Source organism: Bos mutus, chromosome 6, assembly GCF_027580195.1.
Source record: "Bos mutus isolate GX-2022 chromosome 6, NWIPB_WYAK_1.1, whole genome shotgun sequence".
Classification (NCBI taxonomy): Eukaryota; Metazoa; Chordata; class Mammalia; order Artiodactyla; family Bovidae; genus Bos; species Bos mutus.
In genome coordinates, this window is record NC_091622.1 from 90,292,442 (window position 1) to 90,314,032 (window position 21,591).

The 21,591-nt window shown below is 36.5% G+C and overlaps 1 protein-coding gene across 2 annotated transcripts in view; it reads left to right on the forward strand.

Annotated features, from left to right (window-relative positions):
* Positions 1 to 20,407, forward strand: part of USO1 (USO1 vesicle transport factor) — an 80,234-nt gene extending 59,827 nt beyond the window's left edge. The window contains exons 11-25 of one of the 2 annotated variants that reach the window (XM_070372528.1): positions 297 to 385; positions 764 to 918; positions 1,334 to 1,545; positions 3,191 to 3,211; positions 7,045 to 7,155; positions 7,478 to 7,596; positions 7,732 to 7,913; positions 8,394 to 8,515; positions 11,081 to 11,219; positions 12,400 to 12,563; positions 13,131 to 13,214; positions 15,489 to 15,587; positions 17,549 to 17,656; positions 18,641 to 18,856; positions 19,370 to 20,407. In XM_070372528.1, the coding sequence (XP_070228629.1) occupies positions 297 to 385; positions 764 to 918; positions 1,334 to 1,545; positions 3,191 to 3,211; positions 7,045 to 7,155; positions 7,478 to 7,596; positions 7,732 to 7,913; positions 8,394 to 8,515; positions 11,081 to 11,219; positions 12,400 to 12,563; positions 13,131 to 13,214; positions 15,489 to 15,587; positions 17,549 to 17,656; positions 18,641 to 18,856; positions 19,370 to 19,459 (1,911 nt within the window). In that variant the 3' untranslated portion in view covers positions 19,460 to 20,407. The remainder of the gene's footprint in view (positions 1 to 296; positions 386 to 763; positions 919 to 1,333; positions 1,546 to 3,190; positions 3,212 to 7,044; positions 7,156 to 7,477; positions 7,597 to 7,731; positions 7,914 to 8,393; positions 8,516 to 11,080; positions 11,220 to 12,399; positions 12,564 to 13,130; positions 13,215 to 15,488; positions 15,588 to 17,548; positions 17,657 to 18,640; positions 18,857 to 19,369) is intronic. The other variant, XM_005909114.2, reaches the window with a different exon arrangement.
* Positions 20,408 to 21,591: the final 1,184 nt, after the last annotated feature.

Sequence of the window (21,591 nt, forward strand, 5' to 3'; positions counted from 1 at the left end):
TTGCTTTGTAGAAATAGAGTCTCTCTCTTAGAGGTTATTATTAATTTTAGGGTTTTTTTGAGATTTTAAATGCATGTGGTCAAGTTTATTTTTAGTTGGAGGCGCTTAGTGTTTTAAAATACAATCTCACAAAAGTGTTACAAGATTATAACGCTGTAACTGACATTTTTGTTATCTTAAGTTTTGTTGTTTAAAAGCAAAAAGCAAAAGAATGTAACATTTTCTTCTTTTAAAAACAGGGTTTTTCCTTCAACTCACTTTCTCTAAATTTTCTTCTCCACTCATGTTCATTACAGACCATTAATACTGTATCAGAAGTTATTCGAGGCTGCCAAGTAAACCAAGACTACTTTGCTTCTGTAAATGCACCTTCAAACCCACCAAGGTAGGAAAAGAGAAATGCTGAGATCCCGCAGACGAATTAGTATATCTTGTCTGCACGTCTTATTCTTTTAAGGAGTTCAGTCCTGTGTTTTGAAACAAGAAATTATCTGACGAGATAAATATGTTGGTATTTTAAGAGTTTCCAGTCTTCAGAACCTGTGTATTTGTACTTGGGTATCACTTCCTAGCTGTGTGCCTTAGCAAGCAGATCACTTCATTTCTCTCAGCTGCAGATATCTTTTCTGTGAAATGGAGATGAAAATAGTTAACTTGCTGGTATTCTGGCTGTGGCTTTTCAGTCAACAAAAATGACTAGCTATTGATTTATGTACGTAGACTGGAACATTTCTTTTTGTTCTTTTCTTTTTAAATGCAACAGACCAGCCATCGTAGTACTTCTCATGTCCATGGTTAATGAAAGGCAGCCATTTGTATTACGCTGTGCTGTTCTCTACTGTTTCCAGTGTTTCTTATATAAAAATCAGAAAGGACAAGGAGAAATTGTGTCAACACTTCTGCCTTCCACTATTGATGGTAAATAATTTAATTCTAACTTTTAAAATAAATAATTATCTTTTAATAGTAAAAAATAAATGTGCAGTAGATATTTAAAATGTATGATATTAGTATGTAATGTAATGTTTAAAATATAACATGTCCTCTCAATTTGTTTTAGAAGTGAAGTTTTTAATTAAGGTCATAATTTCTGGAATATACCATCATCAGTTTGATGCCTGAAGTGTTCTAATATTTCTTTGTTTTGCTACTTTCCTTTCAAGATACTTTTTTGTCATCTTTTAAATTTTATTTTGTAAAAACAGACTTTTGAAAGTGTTACTTAGTACTGCTAATAAACAGATTTTTAAGTATTATTTCATACTATTTTTGTGTGTTTGGAAACAGCATAATTCATTTTCACCTTATTGTTATCTGCCTGCCACCTTTGTAGCAACAGGCAATACGGTCTCAGCTGGTCAGTTGTTATGCGGAGGTTTATTTTCTACTGATTCGCTTTCAAACTGGTGTGCTGCCGTGGCCCTTGCCCATGCTTTGCAAGAAAACGCTACCCAGAAAGAACAGTTGCTCAGGGTTCAACTTGCTACAAGTATCGGCAATCCTCCAGTTTCATTGCTGCAGCAGTGCACCAACATTCTTTCACAGGTAAAGTGACCAAGATTTCTCTAGGGAGGGTGGGAAGTTTCATTTTGATGTCAGTGACACAAGGATTTAAGGCTGTCCTTAGTAGATGCAGATGGAAAGGAAACAAGGCAAAGACTGCTCATTAGCTCACTGTTACAAGAAATGGTTTTGTGGAGAGAAAGCAGGAAATACTACTCTTATCAGGGGTTTTGCCAAATAATGAATAAGGTCTGCATCAGGATGGAAACACATGTTCTGTACAGAAAGTTGGTGGGTTTTTTTTTTTTGAGGGGGGGAATTTGTTTTCTTTTTATATCATCCACATAATAATTTCTCTTACTGCTCAATAGCTGAATTCGGATCAGTGTATGAGAGGGAATAGAATAGAGTGGTTCATAGCTGTGTACCTTGCTCTTTCTCTTCCCAGGGCAATTGATCTTCCATTCAGAAAACAAAAATAAAATACCAATCCATTGCTTATATAGTTAAACAGTATACATACCCCTTGATGTTTGTGAGCTCTCAAATCCTCCGAACCCCAAGGCGTATAGTTTACCTAGTGAGATGTAAATAAACGTAAGATGTTTGCATTCCTTTAGACTCCTAATAAAAGTATCGAAGCTTCATTGAAATGTGAATGCTAAAGGATTGATATTTAGGAATATCCCTTACTATATTTAGTTGATTTGCCCACATGTGCCAGCCTTGCTGTTTAATGATTCAGGTTGATGCTTAAGCAAAACTTTAAAGTCATAGACATTCAAAATCATTCAAGGAGAGTGAAAATGTCCATAAGTCTAAAATTGCTCTATCCACTGGTATTATCTTATTCCTTCCCCATGATATGTGGAGTGCTTCTCAGTTTTTAATTTTGCCGCACTTGTTGAATTGTTTTATTGTGAGCTTTTAAAGAAACATCAGTACCATCCATAGGGAGTTATAAATGAAGGCTTAAAAATTAGCTAGTGCAAAGAGAGTTGAACTCTTTCTTTGTTATTTAGAATCAGTGTACTTTGATTGAAAGCCTGCTTTATCTTTATTATTTATCTTAGTGATTTTTTAGAAGTACTCCAGAGTATTCATAGTCTTATTTATTTAATACTTGTTTTTCTCTTGTTGCTGTGTATGGAAAACGGCTTTTCTTTTTTTAATTTTGTATTAGAGTATATTTTATTTACAATGTTGTGTTAGTTTCAGGTATACAGCAAAGTAAATCAGTTATACATATATCCATTCTTTTTTAGATTCTTTCCCATAAAGATTTTTACAGAATATTAAGTAGAGTTCCCTGTAGAGTTCCCAGTAGGTCCTTACTAGGTACTTATTTTAAATATAGTGGTGTTTAACAGCTTTTCTTAAGCCAAATAGTAATTAACTGTCTGACCATCATCACCACATAGTTAGCTCTAACATTGCAATTCTAACTAATGCATAATGAGAAATCCTAAAGATAGTGGTGTCTTCCCACTTTTAAGTAATCACAGTGCTGTAAAATTAGCCTTTCTCCTCTAAAATGTACATACGTTGGTATAATAAAAGATTAGATCTTCCTGTTCCAAACTGTTGGCTTGGGTTGCTAGAGAGACTGTATTTGAGGGATTTTTCTGGGTATACATTTTTCTCAAGCAGTAATATTTTCAAATAATCTTTAATGTATAATTTGCAGGGCGATAAGATCAACCGACGGGTATGTATCACTTGTTTGGGCTTAGGCATTTCCTCCTACAGCCAGCCTTTTTCTTTGTCTTGGGTTTTGTTAATTGTTTTTTTTTAACTGCTTGTTTGAAGTTACATCCTACTCACACTTGTATGTGTCAGCAAGTTAATCTCTACCGTGACTCTCGGGTTTCTCTCTGGGTACTGTAGTGGTGTTACTAAGGACTGTGGGAGTGAGCATCTGAAGCTCTCCTTGTGCTTCCTCTGGGGATGCTTGCACTTTCTGGAATTCCTTGGTTTGGGGTTTTTGGTGTGATTTTTCACCCGAGCTTGCTGCTTTATTTCCAATGAAACCATTTCAGAGGTAGTAAAATTTAAGAGTTAAAAATTTTGTTTTTAATCAGCGTATGAAAGAATATGATACTTTTCTATTATATAAGTTATTGAAAATATACAATAGTAAGTATAAATTTGTGATTTGAAAGAGTTTAAACATCTTGAGTTACTCTGGGTGTTATGTATGTGCTACACTACCATTTCGGATTCATTTTTGATGTGTGCTAGGGGAGAGTATGATTTGTGTTTGATTTTGATCTGTTTTCTGGGACACTTGGCCAAAAAGTGTGTACTTTTAATTCCATATTTGGGCATGTGTTCAATTATGCAGCATGGATACTAATAACTGAGGTTCTATTGGGAGTTGTATCTTTGTGTATGAGCATGATTTAACGTGTGTTAATACCTCATGCACAGATATGGCAGCTTTAGCTGTCAGAATTTTCAATACTAAGTAAAGAGTTTTATAAGTGTGCATGTCATTCATTTAAAAGGGAAATTTTGGAAAGTATAATTTATATACAGTAAAATGCACAGACCTTAAGTGTTCAGTCTAATGATTTTCATGGTTGAATATATTTCTGTAACCCCCACCCAAGACAAAATGTGCAGCATAGTGTTCATAATCCCACAAGTTCCATCTAGTCCCTTTCCTATTATTCTCTGTCTTCAGAGGCCACCACTAGGAAGTAAATCTGATCATAATACTCTTGAACCTCATTTTAATACTTAAACACCAGTTGTTTAAAATGTTAACTTTACATATTTTTATTATTAATGTATTTTTAGGAATGATACTTTATTTCTTCTGAAATGTTTGAGGTTCTCTGCAACAAGATTTGAAATAATTCTCAGCCATTTTTTTTTTTTTGCAGTAGATGTGTAATTCAAATGCATCATGCAATTTATGAATGGTAGGCAGAAGTATTTGCAGATAGATAAAGGTTCCAACAGTATTTTGAAACATTTTTAGTTTAGATAGAGCTTTTTTCCCCCCTAAAAGAAGAGAGCATTTTTCACTAGTTAACAAACTAAGATTTTTGGTCAGTTTTAGCCTCTCCCACTTTTTTAAGGCTCCCTTTAATGATACTTTTATTTATTTATTTTTTCAAGCTGGAAAAAATTCCAGTAGTAGAATGAGTACATCCATGTTGTCAACATGTAAAAATATTTGACTTTGGTTGTTTCTTACAGTGGGAGATAATTGATAACAGAGTTTTTTTCTATTTTTTGCTGTGCTGGATCTCAGTTGAGGCACACAGACTTTGCGATCTTCATTGTGGCAGGCAGGATCTTTAGCTGTGGCATATGAACCCTTAGTTGCAGCAGGCAGGGATTGAACGTGGGCCCCCTGCGTTGGTAGTCGGAGTCTTTGCCACTGGACCACCAGGGAAGTCCAGGAGAGAGAGATTTTAATAGCGGTTAGCGTCACTATAATTAAATGACATCATGATAGAGCAGTGAATTATTTTTTCTAAATCATATATTAAAAAATTAACATTTTGTTATTATTGTTATGATCCTATTGAGAACATCTTTAGAACTTTCATTTCTAAATAAAAAGAGCCCTCCATGACTACTCTGGTTGAATTTCTTTCCTGTTTTTTTTTTTTTTTTTAATTTGTTAAATTGGAGGATCATTGTTTTACAATTCTGCTGTACAACAGCATGAATCAGCCATATGTATTCATATACCCCTCCTTTTCTGAGCATCCCTCTCACTTCCCCTGTCCCACCGCCCCCCGTGCCCAGGTCATCTCAGCATTGAGCTGAGCTGAGCTCCCTGTGCTATACAGCAGCTTCCAATTAGCTATCTATTTCACACATAGCAGTGTACATATACAGTTTTAATTAGGCTCATTCCTAATCAGAATTGTTGCTTTAATAAACAAGGTGTTCCATTCTGTCTTCTACCTGGTTCTAACCAGTTATGTTTGACTTTGCTCTTTTTAACCTTCAGCTAGACCCCAAAGGACATACTTTTCAAAATTGAACCTAATTCCATTTTTGTTTACTCAGACATCAGTCAGTGATTTGATAGAATGCCCTTGTTTATACAATGTCAGTATGTTTGGTGCCTGCAAATGGTATTCCCATAATAAATTTTATTTTCAGTTTACCTGGGTAACATGAAGATATACTGTGGACACAATAATGACATAAAGGCAAGGAAAAAGTAAAACTAATGCTTTATGTAAAAACTAAATCATGCTAATTAATGCTAACTTGGCATTTGAAGAGGTCTGATTTGAATTTAATTAAATGTACTTGAAAAAAGATTATAGAAAGGCCAAGATATTGCCATTAAGGTTCATGAAATTAGAATAGTCTGGGTGAGTGATAGAAATTTTTCAAAACATAGTAATAGTTGCTTTTGTATCCATCCCTTGTCTTGATTTTTAAACAGTTGTATTTTGGAAATTTTCTGAAATTACTCCCAAAGTAATGCATTATTGTGCTAATTTCCATTATCTTCTTTCAAGCAAGTTTTGTTTTGCTTAAACAGAAATGCAGGTTATGTAATATAATTTGGGCAAGGTCAATATTATGGCCATCTGATGCGAAGAGCTGACTAATTTGAAAAGACCCTGATGCTGGGAAAGATTGAGGGCAGGAGGAGAAGGGGACAACAGAGGATGAGATGGTTGGATGGCATCACCAACTCAATGGAATGAGTTTGGGTAGACTCCGGGAGTTGGTGTTGGACAGGGAGGCCTGACATGCTGCGTTTCATGGGGTCGCAAAGAGTCGAACACGACTGAGCGACTGAACTGAATATTAGGAACTAAGAAAATACCTCATATAAGGGATATAAATGTGTTGTATGAAAATTTAGGAAAGTGTAGTGTTGATGGACGTGCTAGTTTCCAATATTGTTTAACATATTAGCAGCAGTATAGTTAGTTAGGGGTTTGAGGCACTTAGCTAATTTAAATAAATCTTTTTCTTCTCCATTATGCTTGTGATTTCTCATTATTTGGCATTTCTCAGGAGTTTGTAACATGGTTTAATTATTTTCCTGTTAGAGAAATATATTCTTTAATGGAATTTAACTAAACAATTCAGGAGATTATGTCTTTGGTTTTGCGGTTTTGGGTTTTTTTTGATATTTTTTTGAAGGAGGTAGAATTTGTATTTTTATTAGAAACTAGTTTTTTTTTTTTAATTCTTATTGAAGCATATTAAATTTGCCAGCAAATTTATGCTAAAGTGTTTTAAGATTGATAAATTATAAGCATCCACATCATGTATTTCTTCCTGAGCATATCAGGTTTTCCACTGGCAATATTTTAGATAACCTGGTATATGCTTATAAACATGGATCAAGTCTAATTTCTGCTCTCTGTTTCAGAAGTGCAGTCCAAAGAGGACACAAGAGTGCATTTTCTTGTTCAATTTTTAAAATCCAGATTCCTGACACATCTTTTATAAGATGTTAAATGTCTTTTTATGTAGATGGGGAGGGATCTTAGGGCAACTTCAAGTTTGAAAAGCATAAAAAGATTTCTGCTAACTTGTTTATTGCAGGGAAGCAAAATACAGACAAGAGTTGGATTACTAATGTTGCTTTGTACCTGGCTTAGCAACTGCCCCATTGCAGTGACACACTTTCTTCACAATTCAGCCAATGTTCCATTTGTATCCTTTATGTTTTAGTAAGATGCATATAAGTATTTATCTTTTCTATTTCTTCTTCTCAATTAGAGGTAGCTCCATGCCTCAAATGTTTGCATTCTCTTTATGTTGCAGATTTTTAAACGGTTAAGGTGATAATGATGCTTGCTTAAGCTGTGTGTGTGGGGGGGTGTGTGTGTGTACATGTATACCACTGTTTTATGTTTTCTTGGCTTGCGTATAGAATTTCTTGTTGAAACTTACATGAAATACATGTCAGATTCAAATTGTAAAATGAAGTATTCTTGATACTATGAACCATTAGTTTTCTTAACAGAGATTTCAGCTTACAGGACAAATTGCAGAAAATCTTGGAGAAGAGGAACAGTTGGTCCAAGGCTTATGTGCTCTCTTGTTGGGCATTTCGATTTACTTCAATGATAACTCTCTCGAGACCTATATGAAGTAAGTAAGGGGAAAATGATTTGCTGATGTCATCAATAGATAATGATAAATTTTTTTCTGCCAAAGCATAATGTAGACCAGGCTTTTCTGTTTTGTTATGACTTTTTAAGCATCTCAATATACTTATCTCTGTAGAGAGAAACTAAAACAACTGATAGAGAAGAGGATTGGCAAAGAGAATTTCATAGAGAAACTAGGATTTATTAGCAAACATGAGCTGTATTCCAGAGCGTCTCAGAAACCCCAGCCAAACTTCCCCAGTCCAGAATGCATGATATTTGATCATGAGTTTACAAAACTGGTAAAAGAACTTGAAGGTAAGATGACAAGAGTTCCTCTTGACATTCATTAAAAAGTACCTATGATTTTATTTTATATGTATATTCTGGATGCGTGCAGATTGATTGTATGATAAGCCTAAAAGTAAAAGTATCTTTTTTTAGCTCTTGCTCTGTAGCCCACTGAAGGACTGTGGGCACTCAGTGAGATTGGAAAGAAGACTTCTGATCTCTCATGCAGTTGTTGTTTAGTTGCAAAGTCATGTCCGACTCTTTTGCGACCCCATGGACTGTAGCCTGTCCATGGGATTTCCCAGAAAAGAATACTAGAGTGAGTTGCCATTTCCTTCTCCAGGCAATCTTCCCAACCAAGGGACTGAACCCACGTCTTTTGGATTGGCAGGCAGGTTCTTTACTGCTGAGCCACCAGGAAGCCCAAAGGCTCATGCAGTTAGGCCATGTGTTTTTACTGATAAGTCTTGATAATAAAACAGTATTTTTAAATGTCTTCTTTTATAGGTGTGATAACTAAGGCTATTTATAAGTCCAGTGAAGAAGATAAAAAAGAAGAAGAGGTGAAGAAAACATTAGAGCAGCATGACAGTATTGTGACTCACTACAAAAATATGATTCGAGAGCAAGTATGTACTGATAAATTGTATACAGTCTCTGTTATACCAGAAGTTTAGATACTTTTCTGAGGCTTCCCTGGTGACTCCAATGGTAAAGAATCCACCTGGAACGCAGGAGACCCAGGTTCAGTCATTGGGTTGGGAAGAGCCCCTGGAGAACGGAATGGCTACCCACTCCAATATTCTTGCCTGGAGAATCCCATGGACAGAAGAGTCTAGCAGACTACAGTCCATGGAGTCGCAAAGAGTTGGACATGACTAAGCACTCATACTTTTCTGCTTTAGGGAAGAATTTCTCTTGGCATTTCTAAATGCAAGAGGATATGCAAAGTAAAACTCATCATTAACCTAAATAATTCAAAAGCGTCTGAGTATTCAGCAAACTGAGAGCTTAATATGTGTTTAGCAAGTCTAGTAGTAAAGATAATCAAAGGTGTATCGCAGCTCCTACCTAATTTATCTGGGTAGGAGCTTGGGGAAAACAGAGAAGCTGAGTCCCACTAAAAGAATAACTATGAGTAAGCTTAGCAAAAGGAGAAAGAAGGAAGACACATGTTGCTGATGTGTACACAGAATCTTTGTTGGCTATATAAAGGGAAATTTGAGAGGCAGGGCTGGAGGGAAGGAAGGATATGGTGGTGATGGGTGGAAATTAGGGAGCTGACAATGATGATAGTGACTGCTGGTTTTTGTTTCCTGTGTTGTGGGTGCTCACTTAAGCACATTTAAATACTGTCACATTTAATTTTCACAGCATTTTCACAATATCCCTACAAAGTAGGGGAAGCTATTAGAATGGATAATGATAAGTTGAAACTATAGTTTGAAAATCATCAACTGACATTTTCTCTGCAGGATACCAGTCAAGCCCACACTTGCATAGTATTCAGCACCTTAGCTTCTTTACATTCCTTCAAACTGTGTTTCTTGGTTTTCTTCTCTCATTTAATTCCTCACTGTGGCATATGTACCTTTATTGGAATGGAATCCTAGAAAGTGCTGCAGTATTATCTGTAAAATGAGATTACTGGTGTTAAAGTTCGAGGGTCATGAAGACAGTTTCACGTGAGGCAGGTCCACCGTCCCGTTCCTGCACTGCCCTCCAGCCTCTGCCGACTGCACAGCTGAGGCAGCTGTGGCAAGGAAGAGCTTTAGGGTAGAGCCCTGTGAATGAGAGCTACCTCCACTTTCTTTTCCCCACAATGTATACTGCTGGCAATGAAACTCTAAAAAAGGATAAAAATATACTGAAGGTATATTGAGCATTCAGTCTGAGCTTTTCAGTTTATAAGCAAATTAGTAAATTAGAATCATCTTTGAATGATCCAAATTTGAATCATTACTCTGCTCATGGTTATTAGAATTTTTCATCTATCTTAGTACAAAATCACAGTCATTTCCAGATGGTAAAATGTAATCTTTACAACAGTGGGAAATAAGAACTTGGAAGGCAATATTATAGCCTATACTTGGAGCTGATAAATATGGTTGATTTGGAAGAAGAAAAGAGTGATTTGACACAATTACTATAATGACTCTTCTTTAGAAATGTTAATTTTAAATATTCTCACCAATTAGAACACCATTTGGCAATTAGGCAACAAGCCTCAAGAGCTATAAAATGTTTATATAAACTTTGAATTATATTTGGAACCCAATCCTAAGGAAATTCTCCAAAATTGTGAAAAACAGTTATATTGACTAAGCTGTTTATTGTAATAAAACTATCATTTAGAAAAATGGAGAGCAGCCTTCATGTTGTTTTTGAATATAAATTATATTGTATCTCCTGATTAATATTAGGAAATTATGATTGAATAGTAGGCAAATTAAAGGTTAAAAAATGATGTATGGACTGATTATGATAAGTTTAAAAAACTTGGATTGGAAAAAAATTAGAAGAAAATAAAGATACAGATCACATTCTAACCAGTTAAAGTAGGAGGTGGTAAGAAGTGAAAGCTTTTTCTTAAAATCTAAATGTTCTATGATTGTCTTTTTTTGTTTGTTTTAATTTTAACGTGGACTATTGTTAAAGTCTTTACTGAATTTGTTACAGGATTGCTTCTTGTTTTATGTTTTGGGTTTTCTGGCCAAGAGGCATGTGGGGTCTTAGCTCCCTGACCAGGGGTGGAACCCACACCCCCTGCATTGAAAGGAGAAGTCCTAACCGCTGGACCAGCAGCAAAGTTCCCTGCTTGTCTTTTAGTGTTAAAAGTAATAAAGATGCATACATATGGAAGCTTAAAGAATTTGGTATATACATTTTTTAGTTTGATGGACCATAAAATGAAGTTTTTAAAATTGACACCACCACCCCCCTCCCACCACTGCCCCCAAACCAAAACTCACAGTGAGACTGCAGGTTGTGTCATGTAGTGGGGCCTTGAAATCTTACAGTTCTGCTACCCGTTAACGGCCTTAGTACATATATTGTGTTATTGCTTAATTATTGAATGAGTTTGAAAATGTTGAGTAGTTTAACATCCTCATCCAAAGTAATCTCTAATTTTTAATTTGTTCTTAATGCTCATTAGTATGAATTTAAAACACTTGAATTGTTTTGTTTCACAGGATCTGCAACTGGAGGAATTAAAGCAGCAGATTTCTACATTAAAATGTCAAAATGAACAGCTCCAGACAGCAGTCACACAACAAGTATCTCAGATTCAGCAACACAAGGATCAATATAATCTTCTTAAAGTACAGCTAGGTAAGTGTAGCAGCTGCTGCTACCGCTAAATCACTTCAGTCGTGTCCAACTCTGTGCGACCCCATAGATGGCAGCCCACCAGGCTACCCCGTCCCTGGGATTCTCCAGGCAAGAACACTGGAATGGGTTGCCATTTCCTTCTCCAGTGTATGAAAGTGAAAAGTGAAAGTAAAGTTGCTCAGTCATGTCCGACTCTTAGCGACCCCATGGACTGCAGCCCACCAGGCTCCTCCGTCCATGGGATTTTCCAGGCAAGAGTACTGGAGTAGGGCGCCATTGCCTTCTCCAAAGTGTAGCTGGCCATTCCTATTGTAGTGTCCCCAAGAGATTATTCTTGTGGGCTCATCTTTCTTTAACCTTAATCGCTGTGACAGAAGTGTAAGTCAGAATTTGAAGTCCAATCTCTGCTATCCATTGATTCTCAACCTTAGCTACCTACACATTGAGATCCCTTGAGTTTTTTTTTAATACTGATACTGAGACGCCCACTGAAGTTTCTAATTAAATTAGTTAGGGACTGGGTCCAGGCATCAGTGATTATTACAAGCTCCCCAGGTGATTCTAATGTATAGCCAGTTTTGAATGACTGGTCTAGCCTTTCCTTTTTTTTTTTTTAATCTGCAAAGTGGAGCTGAGATTTAAATGAAGTAATATATATAAAATTCTAGTTTGGTGTCTGGCACATGCTAAGGGCTCAAATGCTTGTAAATAGTCTCATTCTATACTGCTTATGATTGGAATGCTAGCTGCTTAGAAACATAGTTTATTTATATGAAGGTGACCAAAATTTTCAGAAGAAAATAACTTTTACTTCCTCTATTTATGACAATAATTCGTCAGTTCTTTTAGGCTGTGTAGAAAGCTATTCTTTTGTGAAGATTTCTAAAAAGATTTTATTTTCTCTTATATTAAGTGATAGAATTGGAATTGAAGCTACTATAATTCTTAATTTTAGATCACTGAGCCAGTTTAGTCTTAAGACTGTGCTGTTTTTCCTCCCAGAAACCCTGAAAACATCAGTTTGTTATTTTGTCAGTGCACTGTTTTGCAAAGATGAAATGTGCGTACAAAAGTGCCTCCAAAGTAATTATTCAGGAAATTATGTATTTTTTTACACTTGAATTGTCAGCTCAAAAAATGAAAAGTTTCATGTTGACTTCTCAAATTTTATGCCTAATAGGAAAAGACAGTCAGCATCAAGGTCCTTACACTGATGGGGCTCAGATGAATGGCATTCAGCCAGAAGAAATTAGTAGGCTGCGAGAAGAGATAGAAGAATTAAAAAGTAATCGGGAACTTTTACAAAGTCAACTGGCTGAAAAAGACTCTTTGATTGAAAATTTGGTAAGTGAATGTTATAAAATCGAGGTCAAAAATAATTCTCATTATCCTGCTTGTTTCTATTTCTGGATCCCTTAAGCTAAAGTTATCATTTTAAGGTTTTAGAACGTGAGCTCTGGAGTCAGACTGTCTAAAGCATCAGTGCATCCTGGCTAACTGGATTTGAGCAATGTAGTTAACCTCTTTAAACTTGTGTGCTGAGCTATAAAATGGTGGTGGTGGTATCTGTTCCACTGCTGTGAGATTTAAATGAGGTACTCCATATCAAACTCTTTTAATACATGGAAATCACTCAGTAAATACCTGCTTTTATGCTCTTTTCTTTATATTAGCTCAGTTAAGTGCTTAGATTGAATAAATGACTTGGTATGAGTTGATTAGCTATGGAAATTTTGTTGACAAGATGTGCTATGTTGAAATGTTATTTTGGGCATAAAATTTTTAATGTCAGTGTGGAATTTTTTGGTGTGCGTGTACCAGGCATAGCTTATGTGTGTACAGTTTTGTTTTGTTTTTTCCTCACTATTTAAACTGAATTTATTTCACAGTTTATCTCTCTGCTCTTTGTAGAAATCTTCCCAACCATCACCTGGCACAAATGAACAGTCTTCAGCAACAGCAGGAGATTCTGAACAAATTGCAGAGTTAAAACAGGTCACTTTTCAGCTTGATTCAGGCTCTGTTTTGTCTTGTTTTAATTATAATAGCATAACAGCCCTGCATTAATCTAGAACTGCTTTGTCAGGCGTCTTCACTTCTCTATCAAGTGAAAACAGCCATTTGAAAATACAGAAGCCATTTTAATTGTACAGTAATGGTATTTTGCTTTTTATGGTGTATTTATTTTTCAATGGTATACTTTTTAATAGATCTCAGCATCTTACCCAGATTGTTTGTAGATTGTCAGTAAGCAATTAAGGAAACTTTAAATATATTTATAAGCTGCAAATATGAAGATACAAAATCTTGTGCTTAATTTTCTTGGTAACTGCTTGGTTAAATGTATTGGGCATTTAAATCGTTCTATCCAGAAGAATGTTGGTTATTAGAATTGGAAAAGGGAAAAACAGAAAGTAAACTTGTATGTATTTCAGTTAGATGACTCTAGCTAAAAATAAAGCAAAATAACTTTTTCTGCTGTAGTAATATATATTGTCTAGAAAAGCAAATGTGCCTTTTCTTCCTTCTATCCCCCTCTCCTTCCTTCATTTTCTATAAAAGGAATATATGTTTCTTTAAAAAAAAAAGTAATACTAAAAAAAGAAATTAATAGCTTGGCCAACCTAGGACTGACTTCCTTCTCCAGTAGTCAGCTGGTCCTCACCCTCTGACATGCCTGATCAGATGGGAATGCCTGGACAGAGAGTAGCAAAATGTCTTATTTTGGCAATGTCTCTGTACCCTAGAGTGGATTCTACAATGAAACATTTTAAAAAATAATAATATTTGTCAATAATGATTTACAACTCTCCAATAATGTGGCCATAATGTTTTGTTCTTATGAGGAAGAGTTAATATGCTGTTTTGATTTTATGAAATCTAAAACTATATTAAAATGAAATTAAGTTATTAGTATATACTCTTAGTCTATAAATCCCAAGTAAAAATTTACTTTTCATATTTCCCAAAGATATATTTTAAATAACAGTTTTGGGTTTTTTTTATAATATATAGTAAAATAGAGTATAGAAAGAAGACCAAATGGTCCATAATTTTTACATAACTTACTTTGATAACTGAAGAAACAAAACAGTCAGAGAAAAGACATGTATGTTCATGATAGAAAATAGTAAGAGAATAAAACACTTTTTACATGACAGCATCCTCGTATCTCCAGGCACTGCCAGATACTGTGGGGTAAGATTGCCCTTGGTGGAGAGCCACTGTTAGAATTGCTTCATTTTTCCTGGACTTGTTTTGAGGGGAATGAGCAAGAAGTTTGGAAACGTCAACCTTAATACATAAGCTTTCAGTTAATTCCACCACTTTCACTACACTACTACTGCTTTCATCAGCGTTTGGTGGCCCCCGAGTCTAAAACCATCTTATTTTGCCCATTCCAAATAATATACCTCTAGTCTTCAGACAAAAGAAAAGGAGACATTACCTGAGGCATGAGTTAGGACAGGGATTCAGTGCTCTATTTCTAAGCAGACTTTCAGCCAACCCTGCTGGGTTTTTGTTATTGTTGTTGTTTTTACTTATTTGGCTGAATCGGGTCTTAGTTGCAGCGTGTGGACTTCGTTGCTCTGTGGAATGTTGGATCTTAGTTCCTGGGCCAGGGATCAAACCCACGTCCCCTGCATTGCAAGACAGATTCTTAACCACTCTACCACCAGGGAAGTTCCAACCCTACTGTTTTTGACCCCAGTTTTACTCACAGTTCCAAAACATCTGGTGGTACCAGTTCCCAGGCCTTTTGGTAGTTCTGCATTATGAATCAGGCAGCAGCGTGGCTTTCTAAAAGGTCAGCTTCTGTTTCAGCTCGCTCAGGTGTGCCAGTTGGTTACCATTGTCATTTGCTTTTGGAAATTCCACAGTTTAGTGCTATTTTCTCTTCTCTTATTCTCTGTCCCTGTGGGTTTCTCCCTCCTGCCTGTCCTTTCTCAGTCCCTCTCTCCCTCCTTCTTCCTCACCTTCCTCCCTCCCTTCTTCCCACCTTTTCTTCCTTTCCTCCTTCTGTCCTCCCTTTGTGATTTTTTACACTGGATCTTGCAAGGAAGCAGAGGTGAACATGTTTAATGTACACATTTAATTCTCCATCTTGAACCCAAAGTTCAAGAATACTTCTTTCACTTAAATTTTAAAACTTGGAAGTGATGATTTTAGAAGAGCCAAGGAAGAAAATAATTTCTTCCTGTAAATAGACATTTCCTTAATGAAATTAATACTATTTAATGTCACAACCCAACTATTTTTGTCCCTTAGGAACTGGCAACTTTAAAGTCTCAGTTAAACTCACAGTCTGTGGAGATTACCAAACTACAGACCGAAAAACAGGAGCTGTTACAGAAAACTGAAGCATTTGTAAGTTATTGTTTTTTGTTTGTTTGTTCTGAAACGTAGTATATACAAGGTCAGGAGGTTATTTCTCAGCCACTATGGAAAAGAAGCAAATTTGTCAGCACCTTCCATTCAGGTTATTCATTAGCCAGAGTTTCAGATACATAGGCTTCTTGGCCATGCAAACAGTGTATCATAGTCAGACTTGCCAGGTCAGTTTTATCAGTTAGTTATGGTTCATTTTGTTGGCATTTTATTTGTTTATTTGGCTGCCCTAGGTGTTAGTTGCAGTGTGTGGGCGCTAGTTCTCTGACCAGGCATTGAACCCCATTGAACCCCCTCAATGGGAGGGCAGACGCTTAGCCACTGGATCACCAGGGAAGTCCCTGTTGGTCTTTTATATTTCACCCCATCTTTCAGTCTAAGCTGGCAGGTTTTCTGCTGGTATAAAATTATCAAAAACCTTATTGGTGACCCATGCAATTCCCAGGGTTCCAAGCCAACAAGGAGGAAGGTTCTCCTGGATCCCTCCTGGGGAACCACATCTCTATTCCAGCTTCTGCAGAGATGGTTGATTGGGTCCATGTGCTGCATGAGTAATCTCTTCACAGACGGTTGTGCAGCCACACACTTGGTGTTTCACTGGGACATGCTTTGTCGTTGACTGCAGTAGGGATAGGCCGGGAATTTTCTAAATCATCAAGTTCTGACTCCCTTTTGCTTAACAGTTCCTTTTTCAATCCATCTTTATCCTCTCATATTTTACTGTAAGCAGCAAGGAGAAACCAGGTCACACCTTTAATGCTTTGCTTAGAAATTTCCTCAGCTAGAATAGTTCATCACTCACAAGTTCTGCCTTCCACAACACTAGAACATAAGTCAGCCAAGTTCTTTGCCACATTATAACAAGGATCACCTTTTCTCCACTTTCCAATAACATGTTCCTCGTCTCTATTTCTGTGCATGCGTGCTCAGTCACTTGAGTTGTGTCCAGCTCTACGTGACCCCGTGGACTACAGCCTGCCACATGACACTGTCTATGAGATTTTCCAGGAAAGAATACTGGAGTGGGTTGCCATTTCCTCCTCCAGGGGATCTTCCCAACCCGGGGATCTAACCTGGGTCTCCTGTATTGGCAGGTGGATTCTTTACCACTGAGCCATCTGGGAAGCCTCCTCATCTATGTGAGACCTCACCAAAACTTTTAACATCCATACTTCTACCAGCATTCTGTTTATAATGCCATGTGTTTTCTCTGAGACTATAGAACCTTTCTCTACAGCCTGCATCTTTCTTTATGAGCCCTTACTGGTATTGCCTTTAATGTTCATATTTCTATCAACAGTGTCTTCAAGGCAGTTGAGACTTTGTCTAACATGAACCTCAAAATTCTTTTGCCTCTTCCAGTTCCAAAGCCCTTTCCTCATTTTAAGGTATTTGGTATTTGTGAGATCAACACCCCCACTTCCCAGTATTTTGGAAGAAAAAAGATAAGGGAAGGACTGAAAATTTTTGATTTAGGATTACTTCCTATAGCTCTTAAGAAAATACTTGTATTTTCCCAGTTAATGGCATTCAACTCAATTTCCGCACTCATCTGTCTCTCTGTATAGTCTTAACTTATAGGAATTTTATGAGGAAAAGACTGAAAAGTGTTCTCTACATATTAAATGCTATGCCGTAGCTACATTAGAGCTGTGTCGTTGATAACTTGCCTGACCCGGCCTTGAGGCTGCATAAACCAACCTTCCTTATACTCTGATGAGTGCTTATACCACACCCCTCCTGACCCAGCCTCCTGCTCCACTGTAAGGGCAACTTATCTGTTTAGGGAGAGCACGTTATTGAGGGTAAATGCTGAGAGAATTAGATTTTTCTGTTACTGGAAATAAAATTTCAAAATAGCAAGAAAAATCATCATTAGAATTTCATATTGATTATAACTTTAAAGAAACTTTTTTTTTTTTCCCAATTTTTACTTTCAGGCGAAATCAGCTCCTGTACCAGGAGAGAGTGAAACTGTAATAGCTACAAAAACTACTGATGTAGAAGGAAGACTGTCAGCATTATTACAAGAAACTAAAGAGTTAAAGGTTGGTTTGGTGAAACTTTTTATTCATTGTATACTATGTGAAATGAAGTCCAGGGAATTTTATTTTATTTCATTTAATTTCTCAAATTCTTGGATTTATGAAGAAAGTTAGTGGGACATAATCTTACCTCACAATAAGTCCATTCCTATTTTGATGACTAAAGGTGGCACAAATGAATATTTTTAAATGCTGTTTCAAATAATGGTATCAAATATGTAAAATAAGATTGTATATGAGTGTACTTGAAAGTAAAAGCACATGTTTAGTCAAAGTAAAAAAGAGTTAAGTTTTATCAATCTCTAATCACAGTAAGAAACAAGGAGTATAGCTTTGGCTAATACACAAGCCATAAGCTAAAGAACACAGATACCTTAAATCCTGCCAGCCTATTGTGTGACAGAAAAATCAAAACAGATAGGATGAAGTAAAGAATGAGGTAACAGTAATAAAAATAGAAAGGTAGGAATTAAAACATGGCAAGAGGAAGATAATAAGTGATTCTGCCTTTTGGATTGTGGTCAAATTATTTTATATTTAAGCTATGGATTTTACTTGAAGCTATCTTTCTTTCCCATTTAATTGTATATGTGAAGTTGGGATAAAATTTTTTTTTTTTTTTTAATTTGAGTCCTAATTCTGGTGCTAACCAGGTTTCTGTAAGATGTTAATGTCTTTATTTATTCCTCTGATTATCTGAAATAGTAGGATTTTTTGAGGAGTAGGGTAATTAAAACTATTTTTTTGTTGTCGAACTCTGATTTTCACAGCAATCATCTTTGATGTATAGCCTAACATAAATTCTCATGTTACTAGATGACTTTGTGTGTGTGTGTATTTTAAAATCTCTTGTCCCCCCAACACCTAACCCCCAAACTCTTCAGATTGCATGAGTACAGAGGTCTGTCATAGAAAGAATATATTTGTTAAAACCGTAGGAGAGTGAATACTAATTTTTGATTGTGATTTTCACCTTTCTTTTCTTAGAATGAAATTAAAGCTCTGTCTGAGGAAAGAACTGCTATTAAAGAGCAGCTGGATTCATCTAACAGTACCATTGCCATCTTACAAAATGAGAAAAACAAGCTCGAGGTGGACATTACAGATTCTAAAAAAGAACAAGATGATCTCTTGGTGCTCTTGGCCGATCAAGACCAGAAAATATTTTCATTAAAGAATAAACTCAAGGAACTTGGTCATCCAGTAAGATTGCGATATTTCCAAAAATGGTTTATATGTGTTTCTTTATGATGTGTTTTTAAACATTGTCCTGTGTAATGGGAATGTTGGTATGCTTGTATATCAGCACTACTGGCATAGATTTGTAGGTATGTGAATTGACTTAAGACACAGATTAGATGCAGTTTCCAGCTTTTATTAACTCTTCTCTTTTGGAATCTGAGCCTGGAAGGTGACTTGATTTATTTGTTCCTGTGGTAACAGAGACACTCACCATCCGAATGTACCATCCCCATTTGGCTGTGTTGGTTCAGGTTTATGTGTAGAGTTGTAGCCATCTGGCAGCAAGTGAACCTGTGTATCTTGTCTCATATTAAAAATAACAGGAAACCTTGAATATTAAATCAAGGAAATCAGATGGCCCATAATCTACTATAATTACTAGAGTAAAGAATTTATCCTTGGAGTAGATACCATTTTGTGTTGAATGTGATGTGACCAGATCTTCATAATGTTAAATGAGTATTTTCCCTTTAGGTTGAAGAAGAGGATGAACTTGAATCCGGAGACCAAGACGATGAGGATGATGAAGATGAAGATGATGGCAAGGAGCAGGGTCATATCTAGCTTTAAAATCTCTAGGAATGATAGAGACTATATTGTAACTTTGAAGATGGAGTCTTAAGACAGTGCTTTGGTTTGCCTCCACAGAAAATAAAGATTTAGAAACCAAGCGGAAAACATTCACTAATACAACTATTGATGTATTTTTTAAATGATGCCACCCATGTTGATAATCCTGTTACTCTAACTTTATGTAGAATATACATGTTTTATTGAACCGAACTGTCCCAAAATATAATTTGCAAAGAACTACAGATACCAAAAATATACCATTTTTTTCAGGCATGTGGTGGCAGTGCTATTTGCCTTAGTTCATTGGTTGTTTGTGGAGTTCTGTATTTGTCTGCTATTTTTACTTTTCAGAATTTGTGACTTTTAAGTACTAACACATTTGATTTAATGTATGTTGGAATCACTGTTTCTAAATTAAGTATTGGAGTTCCTAGCTAATGATTTCCTTTTGAAGAAATGGATTTACTTAAAGGCAAGATAGCATGGTCTGGGGGTAATACATCATCAGCCCTTCACCCAGTATGACTCCTGATGTGAGCAGGACAAGACAGTTGAGCGTGAGTGCCTTGACACTTGACACGGCGGTGTTCTGTACCTAGTGAAGAAGGCTGCAGACACGCAGTGAAGAGGAGGAGGTTTCTGAGAAACTTTTCCAACAGTGTATTAGCATGTGTTTGGTTTTGATTTTATTTTTAGCTAAACATTAAAACACATTACAAATTAACAGCTCATACAACTCAGATTTAGTATTATTATTTGATTATTATAAAACATATTATGTCCCTAGTTTTAAAAAAGACTCAAACTATGGTTTATATAATTTATTGGCATTTTTGCTGAATAGGTTTAAGTCAGATCATAGATTTTTAAAAAAAGCAATGAAGCAATGTGTCAAAATTTAATGTTTTCGTAATAAAAATAGATATTATGTTCACTTAATTCCTGGTCTTGGTTCCCTTTTTGAGATTTTGAGAGTAGTATTTTGTTCTTTGTAAAGGATGAAGCAGGGAGAAGCGGTGAGAAGCGTCCTTCTCTTACTAAGAGGACTTTGCTATAACTGGGTGATAACAGCAGTCTTATCATTTAAATCTAACAATTGGGATTCCATAAGATTGGAGGGAACTTAATTGGAACAAAAACAGATGAAGTAGGGTTTGGATGTTTGTAAACTGAGCAATGGAGTTCTTTCTTCACAATGATTTTTTACTTAAACTAGCTCCAATACGTTGACCACCTGAGGTGAACAGCCAGCTTATTGGAAAAGACCCTGATGCTGGGAAAGATTGAAGGCAAAAAGAGAAGAGGATGGTTGGATGGCATCACCATTTCAAGGGACATGAACTTGGGTGAACTCTGGGAGATGGTGAGGGACAGGGCAGCCTGGTGTGCTGCACTCCATGGGGCCACAAAGAATCAGACACAGCTTAGTGACTGAACAATGACCACAGGCTTATTTAAAGGCAAGACAGCAAGAGAGTTGGGCATAATATATTTCATCTACCTCCTGGTTTCAGTAATAATTTGAGGAATCCACTAAGGGGCACAGACTTTTAAAGGAAGTATTGAAAAGGGAGATAGATGGTTGTGTGTTACAGAGCGCCCATGAATATGTACCACATCCCGCCCCCTCCCACACTGCCACACCTCTGGAGATGGCATCATCCATCAGAGGACCATGTGATTATTACCAGACCAGCTCATACTGTGTGATGTTCTTCTAAAGTTGACACCATGTGGTGACCTCTTCAGGCCAATATTATAAGAATAAAGAAAAGTGGGTCAGGAGAAGGAAGAAGACTTCCAAGAATAACAGAATACCAAAGGTCTTCAGAAAGAAATAGCTGCAAAATCAGTGATAGTTTGCCAGAATTCAGTCACTCAGGCTGGCTTGGAGTAGAGAAGATGCAAGAAGCCCTCGAAGCTGCACAGTCCAGCCTGGAGCCCAAAAGGACACCTTCCTAACGTAGCCATAGTTTGGGGGTCTTGTTTGTTTGTTTGTTTTTACCTGAATTGCTTCTGAAGCCTCCTAACTCAGTCTCCATCTCCAATTGGTCGTTGCCTCTCCAGGCCATCCTCAGTATTCACCACAGTAGGCCGTCTAGTCAAGGCTATGGTTTTTCCAG